At 34.4% G+C, this 9,908-nt stretch overlaps 1 protein-coding gene across 1 annotated transcript in view; it reads right to left on the bottom strand.

The window, feature by feature from the left end:
• Positions 1-4,625: 4,625 nt before the first annotated feature.
• Positions 4,626-9,908, bottom strand: part of TSNAX (translin associated factor X) — a 36,917-nt gene continuing 31,634 nt past the window's right edge. The window contains exons 5-6 of the mRNA XM_017526545.2: positions 9,678-9,805; positions 4,626-6,580 (exon numbers count right to left, since the gene is read on the bottom strand). Coding sequence (XP_017382034.1) covers positions 6,203-6,580; positions 9,678-9,805 — 506 coding nt within the window. The 3' untranslated portion in view covers positions 4,626-6,202. The remainder of the gene's footprint in view (positions 6,581-9,677; positions 9,806-9,908) is intronic.

Below are 9,908 nucleotides of genomic sequence, written 5' to 3'. Positions count from 1 at the left end.
AAAAAAAAAAAAAAAAAATAGCTGGGTGTGCAGTGGCACACACCCGTAGTCCCAGCTATTTAGGAGGCTGAGGCAGCAGGACTGCTTAAACCCAGGAACTCGAGGCTACAGTGACCTATGATCATGCCACTTCCCTCCAGCTTGGATAACAGAGTGAGAGTGAGATTCTGTTTCAAAATTTAAAAAAATTAACTACATATACATGAATTTCTTTCTAGACTCTCATGTTTATTTAACCGACCTACATGTATATTGTCAGTACCATACTGTCTTAATTACTGTAAGTTTGTAATAAGCTTTGAAATCAGAAAGTATGACTCTTTCATGTTCATTTCAAAGGTTGTGTTGACCTCTGTATCTTTTGAATTTCCAAATGAATTTTAGGATTAGATTGTCCATTTCTGAAAAGAGTGAAGTTGCAATTTTGGTAGGGATTGCATTGAATCTCTAGTTCAATTTGGAGAGTAGTGCTATCTGAATAGTAAATCTTCAAATCCGTGAACAGCATGCCTTTTTATTTAGATCTTTAACCTTATTTAGATCTGTATGCTGGAGGTTGCAATTTTTGTGTGAAAAAGACCTTGGCAATGACCTTGAGCAGAATACAACTCCCACGAACTTAGCATTCCAATAATGTAACACTAGGCCTAAATATCTTTCTCAATGTTCTGCAACTTTCAGTGTACCATTTTGTACTTCTTGGGGTACATTTGTTCCAATGTAGTTTCTTTTTGATGCTATGATGAAATTGTCTTAATTTTTCTAATATATAGAAATACACCTGATTTTTGTATATTGCTCTCATATCCTGCAATCTTGCTGAATTAGCCCTCTTTGTTTGGAGTATTCTTTAGGGCTTCCTATATGTAAAACGTTATCTCTAAATATAATTTTACTTCTTCCTTTCCAATATCAATAATCTTTATTTCATCTTTGCCAACTGTCCTGGTCAAAACCTCTATTATAATGTTGAATAAAATTGGACATCCATCTTGCTCCTGATTTGAGAAGAAAAGTGTTTAGTCTTTCATCATTAACTGTGACGATAGCTGTGGGTTGAATGCCTTTTATCAAATTGAGGAACTTCCCTTGTATTCTTTGTTTATATCATGGAAAGGTGTTAGATTTTAATAATTTACTTGTGTCTATTGAGATTACCATGTTTTTCCTCTTTATGCCATTAATATACACTATACATATTACATTACACATACACTGTATATTGATTTTCATGTTGAACTAACCTTACATTCCTGAGATGAAATTCTCTTGGTCATAGCATATAATCTTTTTTATATGTGGCTGGATTTGGTTTGCTAGTATTGAGAATTTTCATAACTATATTATTGAGGAATACATTGTAGTTTTCTTCTATCTTTGGCTTTGGTATGAAGTTAATATCAACCTCAGAATGAGTTAGAATGTTTTCTCCTATTTTTTCAGAGAATTTGAGATGGACTGGTGTTAACTCTTCCTTAAACATTTGATAGAATTCAAAAGTGAGGCCATCTGGTCCTGATCCTTTCCTTAGTTGGGAAGTTTGTTTTGATCATAATTCAATCTCTATTTTTAAAGGCTAGGCCTATTTATACTTTCAACTTTTTGAATCATTTTTCTTAGTTTGCAAGTTTCCAGGAATTTGTCCCTTTCATCTAGGTTATATAATTTTTCAGCATACAATTGTTCTCAGTAATCTAATTCTTTTTACTTCTGTACAGTTGGTAATAACATCCCCTTGTTCACTCCTGATTTTAGTAAATTGAGTCTTTTTTTTCCCTTGATCAGTTTGGCCAAAGGTTAATTTTGTTGATCTTTACAAAGAATCAACTTTTGGTTTTGTTACTATCTCAATTGTTTTTCTGTTTCTTTTGGATGGAGTCTTGCTGTGTCACCCAGGCTGAAGTGCAGGCATGATCTCAGCTCACTGCAAACTCCACACGTCCTGGGTTCAAGAGATTTTCCTGCCTCAGCCTCCCAAGTAGCTAGGAATACAGGTGCACACCACCATGCCCAGCTAATTTTTTTAGTGGAGACAGGGTTTTGCCAAGTTGGCCAGGCTGGTCTCGAACTCCTGACCTCAAGTGATCTACTTGCCTCAGCCTCCCAAAGTGCTTGGATTACAGGCATGAACCACCACACCCAGCCTCAATTGTTTTTCTATTCTGTATTTAATATTTCTGCTAAAATCTTTATTACCTTTTTTCTGCTTGTTTTGTGGGTTTGCTCTTTTTCTAATTTCTTAAGGTTGAAGTTTAGGTTAACTTGAAACCTTTTCTTCTTTAAATGCAGATATTTAAAGCTATAAAGTTCCATCTATGCACAACTCTAGTGCACCCATGTTACTGTATACCAAGTTTTTCTTTCCACTCATCCCAATGTATTTTCAAATTTCCCTGTGATTTCATCTTTGACCCACTTGTCACTTAGAAGTTCGTTGCTTAACTTCCACCTATTAGTGAATTATATCTATTTTCTTCTGTTGATTTATAGTTTCATTCCATTGTGGTCAGAGAACACATTTTGTATTATTTCAATATTTTTAAATTTATTGAGCTGTGTTTTGTGGTCTAAAATTTTGCAAAGAATGTTTCATTGTACACTTGAGAAAAACAGGTATTCTGCTGTTCAGTGGAGCTTTCTGTACATATGTGTGTTAAATCCAATTGGTCTACAGAGTTGTTCAAGTTCCTTACTGATCTTCTGTCATGGTGTCCTAGCCATTGGAAGTGGAGTATTGAAGTCTCCAATGATTACTGTTCAATTGTCTAGTTCTCTCCACTTCAATTTTCCTTTATGTATTTTGGGATTCTGCTAGAAAAGTGTGTAGACGTACACATACACACATATATATAATTGTCATGTATTCTTGATGGGTTCTTTTATCATTATATAATGTTTCTAGCAAAAAAAAAATTTTTTTCTTAAAGTCTATTTTGCTGGATATTATTCATATAGCCACTCTAGCTCTCTTTTGGTTATTTGCTGAAATATCTTTTTCCATCCTTTTACTTTCAATCTATTTGTGTGTCTGAATCTAAAGTAAGTCTTATGTAGACAATAAAGGGTTTGGATCAAATATAAAAATCTGTTCTGCCAATCTAATGTAAATATCTTTCTTTGAGTCACCTTCAAGAAGTCCCAGGACTCTCAATGTGTATTTTAAAAATCACTGATGTAGGCCGCACACAGTGGCTCACACCTGTAAAGCCAGCACTTTGGGAGGCCGAAGCAAGAGGATCACTTCAGGTCAGGAGTTCAAGATCAACCTGGCCAACATGATAAAAACCCTATCTCTACTAAGAAAAGTAGCCAGTAATGGTTGCACGTGCCTGTAATCCCAGCAACTGGGGAGGCTGAGGAAGGAAAATCGCTTGAACCCATGAAATGGAGATTGCACTCCAGCCTGGGCAACAGACAGAGACTATGCCTCAAAAAAAAAAAAAAATTTACTTATGTAATATCTGCCAGAAATTATTTCTGAAAGAAATTACCCAATATTCTTTCAGGATTTTGTCAGCAACTTACCATATGACCTAGAACGAGTTTCTTCTTCTATTAAAGATGAAAAACATTCCCACATATGATGCCATCATAGTAAGCATTTTAAAACTGAGGCACTTGGAGTTGGCATAACACCCACAATATTAGTATGACATGAAATATGGAGATATATCAGTAGCAACAGCACCAACTCACATGTAGTGAGTTGACTGCCTACCCAAAGTCCCCTTCTCTAACAGCAAAGCCCTGAATCAGTTTATCACATTTGCCTTTCTCCCCTAGGAAAAATCCACTGATGTATTAATATTATATACTCCCTTCCTGGTGTAGAGCAATGTAAATGTTACCCAATCTGGGTCAATGAAATGTTAAGAGATGTCTTCCCTGAGAGTTTATGGAAAAGGTTTTCTCACTCATAAAAGCACAAGGAAGTCTCTATCCTCTTCTGTTAAATAATGCCTGGAAACGCAGCAACTATCCTGCAATCAATAATGGAGTTGATTTGAGGAGAGCATAATGACAGAGAGCAGGAAGAATTCTGGGTCCCTGAGGACATCACTGAGCAACTGAGTCAAAATTAGAAACCCCCCTACCTCTAGGCTTTTTAAAGAAATAATATATCCCCATTATTTAGCTAGTCTATATTAGGTTTCTCGTTTTCACCAAAAGTTCTACAAGTTTCATCATTTCTCAATATGATCAAACGATAGGTTTAATTTCTATAGTGTAATATTTTATTCAAAAGACTTCCATTTTAACCATCTGTAAAACATTTAGCAATCCACTATTATTGTACTTTTAACAGGATAAATTTAACTTCAATTGGTAGTATGTAATGGGACTTTCAGCAGTATATCCTAGAATAGATGTTCTAATAGATTTAATATTTCTATTAAAGATGAAAAACATTACCACACATGACGCCACCATAGTAAGCATTTTACAAGTGAGACACTAGGAGTATGTTTAGATCCTCTACCATCCTGGCATAACACCCACAGTTAGTATTACATGAACTGTGGAGATATTTCAGTAGCAATGGCACCAACTCACCTGTAGTGAGTTGACTACAGGTTGGGAAACCAAAAAACCCTCACTAACACAAACAAACAAACAAACAAATATAATTTACTAGGCATGTCCATGTTTTATTTTCTTTCTTTTTTTTTTGGAAAATCACATTTTCAAGGAATCAGCCCTTACAAACAGAGCTAATCTTTCAAAAAATAAAACCCACTATCTAGATTCTCAAAACTTACAAAACCAACTGGAAATGTCTGGTTGTCATGCTCAAGTCAGTTTCACATCACAAGTAATAATCTATAACTAGTTTCAGTAGGCAAATTCCAAATTCTAAATATTACTAGCAAATCATTGTTATTCTCAACTGTGTTGACAGCTGTCTTATTGCTGAATTGTACATAATACATTTTCTTTGGCAACTTTATCAACACCATGGGACAACTAAAGGTCTGGATTAACTTAGTATTTCAAAACTTCATTATAATTATTTAAATGTAAATGCTAGACTTAAATTATTTAAATTTAAATGCTAGATTTAAATTATTTAATTTTAATAAAATTTAAATTTAAATGCTAGAATAGGAAAGCCTCCAAACATGCCTAATATAAAACAAAAATTGCTAAATAATCACCATTAAAAGCATTTCCATTGTATGTACAAGTATATAATTCAACTTAACTTTACCAACAAAAATATTATAATTTAGCTCCAATTCTCTATCAGACCTTCTGTGATAAAAAATAAATGGAGAGAGGAACATCTGGGTATCTGTCAAATTTTTACGGAAGGTTGTTTTATATAAATTTTAAATGACCTAAAATCAGCCAAAATGTGAATTTTTACTATAATACCTTACAAACTTGTACTTTTTTTTGAGATACAGTCCTGCTCTGTGCCCAGACTGGAATGCAGTGGCACAATCTCAGCTCACTGCAACCTCCGCCTCCCAGGTTCAAGCAATTCTCCTGCCTCAGCCTCCTGAGTAGCTGGGATTACAGGCACATGCCACCACGCCTGGCTAATTTTTGTAGTTTCAGTAGAGATGGGGTTTCACCATATCAGTCAGGCTGGTCTCAAACTCCTGACCGTGTGAACCGGCCCACTTTGGCCTCCCAAAGTGCTGGGATTACAGGCATGAGCCACTGTGCCCGCCCTAAACTTGTACTTAAATTATATGTTGATAGCTTATTCATTTTTAATTCTTGTTCCATGGAATAAGCCTATTTTTGGCTTGGCACAATATCAACAAGAAATTTAAACAGGAAGCTCAAGTCCACAAGTTTAACTAAAAAATCTTTTCTATATATAATAAAACCAACTTAAATTACAAATTGCTTCCACTAAAAATTATCACTCCAAACTTCAGACAAAGTAAATAATAAAATGGGCTATGGCAAAAAGTGCACTCTGAAGCATGTTCACGTTACAAAGATAAATGATAAAGATTAACCAGCAAAAATTCAAAAAGGCATATATGCAAACATCTGTATGCAAACTTTCTTAAGATATATAAGAAATGAATTCATTTGGCTAATTTTATGTACAGCTTGTATACAATTTAAAACAAGTACAACTGAATATGTTTCTATGTAAAAGCCACAATAAAGTTAAATCAAATACTAAATAAGTCTTACAAATTGGTCTCTTAGTTCTCAAAAGAATGAGAGTAATGTCGTTCTAAGAAATGCCCTCTTCTTGATCAATCATTTCTGTTTTAACTGAAAACACATCTGCCAACATATGTTTTGGAATTTCTGACCCTCTGACTTTCAAGGCATAACAAGCATTCTCCACTTTGGCCAAACTTTGTTTCAAGGTATACAGCTTCTTAGAAACCTCGTAAGGTCCAGTGTTGCCAATGAATGAAAACCCATCATAAACCTGACGTAAAAACTGGCTCACTTCAAAGGGGGTGTCAATGTCCCCATTCCCCACACTGTTAATACACATCCGCATCAATTCTCCAGTTAAATCAGCCACTCCCAAAAGGTAATCGACAGGTGTGACTTTCAGTCTCCAAGTACCAAACTGCTTATCCTGTGCGTCAGAGGAAGGCTGGTAAAGAAACAAAAAACACACATACACACACAAAGAAAGTACACCGTGAAAAAGAGTTAATATAGCATGTACTGCATTTATTATAGAAGTATAAAATCAACAGCAAATTAGTCATAATTTTTTCTAACTGAAATAAATCTATTTGCTTAATAACCATTTGGGATGTGATAGGAGGAATCCATGCCCTGGGTAGTGAATTAAACCAGATGACTTCAAGATACTTTTGAAATATATCATTATGAAACCAACTACTTCCAACTTCACTTGACGTACACAATAAAAAATTCTTAAGGCTTAATGGCTTTATTGCACAACAATTACTTACTTAAAGGAAAAATCATACAGCCCTCCAAGTTTCTGATCCATTCATGCTTTCCTAAGTCGTTTAGTCTTTTTCTGGCCTCTTGTCTTTCCCTACTCAGCACTGACCATCACATTTTATTATTCTCTCCCTGTATCCTCAATTCCCTTTGACTGCTGTATTTTCTACTTGCACCTAACCAGCAAAAATAGAATCCTTTATCAATGCTAAAATCTACTCATTAGTCCCTGTTTCAGGTGGCTGAGCACCAGTCACTGAGCTAAATGGTAATCACAACTGTGGAGTTTGTACTGCTACAAATTACTCTCCAATCGTTTTACTTATGATTAGATGGTTCTCTCTCCAGCCTCTTTAAACACTGTTTCAAACCTTTCACCACTCTCCTCAGTCTCAAACCTCTTCACTTTCACTAGACAATCTTGCCCAATTTCACTGACCTGGTCATTTGCCAGCTTACCTAGCACAATCTCTTGCAACTGCCTTTATCCCTACCAAAAAAATAAAAAAATTATATCCACACCCATCTTTACCTTCTATCCTCCAGTCTCAGATGATGAGTTGTCCCTCCTCTTGTTTGAGGTTAACTCTTCCAAATGACCTTGACCCATCTCCTCCCACCTCTTCCAGGACCTTGCTTCATAAGGTGTATGCCCTTGGGCAAGTTATTTCATCTCTCTAAAACCTCAGTTTCCTCATCTGTAAAATGGGATAACAGTACCTACCTCAGAGGTTTATCTTAAGGATTAAATAACAGTTACCAAGTTCTTGGCATAATGCCCAACACAAAGTAAATATTCAACAAATGCCAGCTGCTACCATGATTACCATCATCATGTAAATCTCTCTCCACATTGATGTCCCTCTATTAAATTCTTTCTGGTAGAGACAATGCCTAAATTGTTATTAAAAGACTATATGTATAAAAGAGTAGGTAAAGTTGCAATTACATCAAAGGACATTTTAGGAAGTGAGAAGTACAAAGGTGTGCAAGTAAGAATTGCGCATTTGAGGAGCTAATGAGATAATTCTTTTGAGTGAAGTTTAAAGGAAGTTTAAATATAAGCTGAGACTAGGGATATATTTTTATTAAGATCACTCTTTGCTATGTATCTAATACATGAATCCTAATACATTGTTTGGACTCTTCAGAGACCATCTGGTGCAACATCCTCATTACTTAGCATATGGTGTGAGGTCCAAGAAACATCACAGATAACATGACAGCTACTTAGTGGCACTATGTGTTTCCATTCTATTTTTCTGCATGTTTGAAATTCTTCACAATAAGAAATTTTAAAAATTAAATACTTTTGAAAATATTCCTAACAGGCAAATCAGAGCAAAATACCTTTTCCAATCAAATTCCCAGAAATTTCAGCACCAAGCACCAAGAATCTTTAGCACTAAAAGTTATTTATGAAGATAGTCTTAGCAATTTGAAATGTGTATATGAATATCATAGCCCCATAATCTTAAAGTAATCTAGTACCTAAGTTCTGAAAACAGTACTTTGATTCTAAATTTTCTGGCCTTTTCCCCAATATTTTCCTTTTGATATTAAAGAGAACTTTAAAGGGAAGTGTAGTAACTTCTTCAATATTATGTAAGAAGCAGGGTCAAATATGCCTACTTTTCTTCTTTGTGTAATTCATTCTACACTAGATAAATAAAAAATATGAAGAAATTTTACTTCTCAAAATAAATTTCCTCCTTAATAAACTTCACATAGTTTAAAAAGTTAAGAAAATACATGGCTTCCTTAAAGTTCTACCTGTCATGCCAAATTAGTCTCATTTGTATTAATATTTTAGTCGATATTCAAGAAAATATTATTTCTGCAGCATCTTCCATCTCCTACCTACCTATCCCAAATAATTGGTGTTTAAAAAAATTATTTCAAAAAGACAAAAAAAAATTTTTTTTAATTATTTAATTTGATCTTTAAGTGTACTGGTATCTCAGAAAGTATCAGTCAATACAGCTTACCTTATTGCCTGAATGTTATATCTTGAAACCCAGAAGGAAAAAAATAGTATTTGTTTAAAAGTCAAACTGCAAAAGTTTTTTTTCTTAATTCAAAAAAACTACATGAATTTCAGATACAAGCATTATGAACTGAGTAAATGATTAACAGCTCTCACTATATAAAAACTATAACAGCAGACTACTGAGCACTTATGTGTCAGGTGCTATATATTGCCGAATTAATAATCTTTAAGTCAAATCCTTTAAAACAAGCCTTTGAGGTAGGTGCCTGATACGAGGGATCCCTGCAGCACACTGTGAGATGCACTGGCAGAGAGGACAAAGGCACAAGCTTGGATTCAAAATACCTAACTTCAAATCTTAGCTCTGCCACACTTTTTAGTTGTGTGGCTTCTAGTAAGTCACTTAAACTCTCTAAAAGCCTGTTTTTTCCTCTGTAAAATGAGAGTAATAATGCTTACCACATAAGGCTAACAAAAGAATTAAATAAGATAGTGTTTATAAACCTTACAGGGCATGTGAAAAATAGTAAAACCAAAAGAGGATTTGCAATAATCACTCCATAATGCTTTAGGTAAAGAGCATTACTTTCTCAATATGCCCATAGTTGTTCTTGTTCTATCCACTAACTGAAATATTTAAAAAGACTGTTTCCTAGTTGAGAACCACACTTTAGAAAGAACATTCCCATCTCAATCTTAGCATTATAAGCCAGTAAATCTACCAGAATCATCACACTGTGATATAAATTATAAAATAAATGTGAAATAAATTTTAAGTTCTCACAGTCTTATTTTCTTTCCCACTGTCTTCAGTCGTAAATATCAACTGTTTATTAATTTCCTCCATACTGATTAATGATCGTGTTTTGATGAAGTGTTGAAAAGAGACAGCTTCCACATATTCCTGTAGTCCTGAAAACACGACAAAGAAAATTACTAAGAATAAGCACTAAATTAGTAAGAATGTCATCTTTAGAAACTTCAAATTGATCATCATCTAGCTCAAAAAAAAAGC

Source organism: Cebus imitator, unplaced genomic scaffold (assembly GCF_001604975.1).
Source record: "Cebus imitator isolate Cc_AM_T3 unplaced genomic scaffold, Cebus_imitator-1.0 Scaffold42, whole genome shotgun sequence".
In the NCBI taxonomy this organism is placed as follows: Eukaryota; Metazoa; Chordata; class Mammalia; order Primates; family Cebidae; genus Cebus; species Cebus imitator.
The sequence above is the reverse complement of the archived record's forward strand: the minus strand, read 5'-3'. Positions and strand labels throughout refer to the sequence as shown.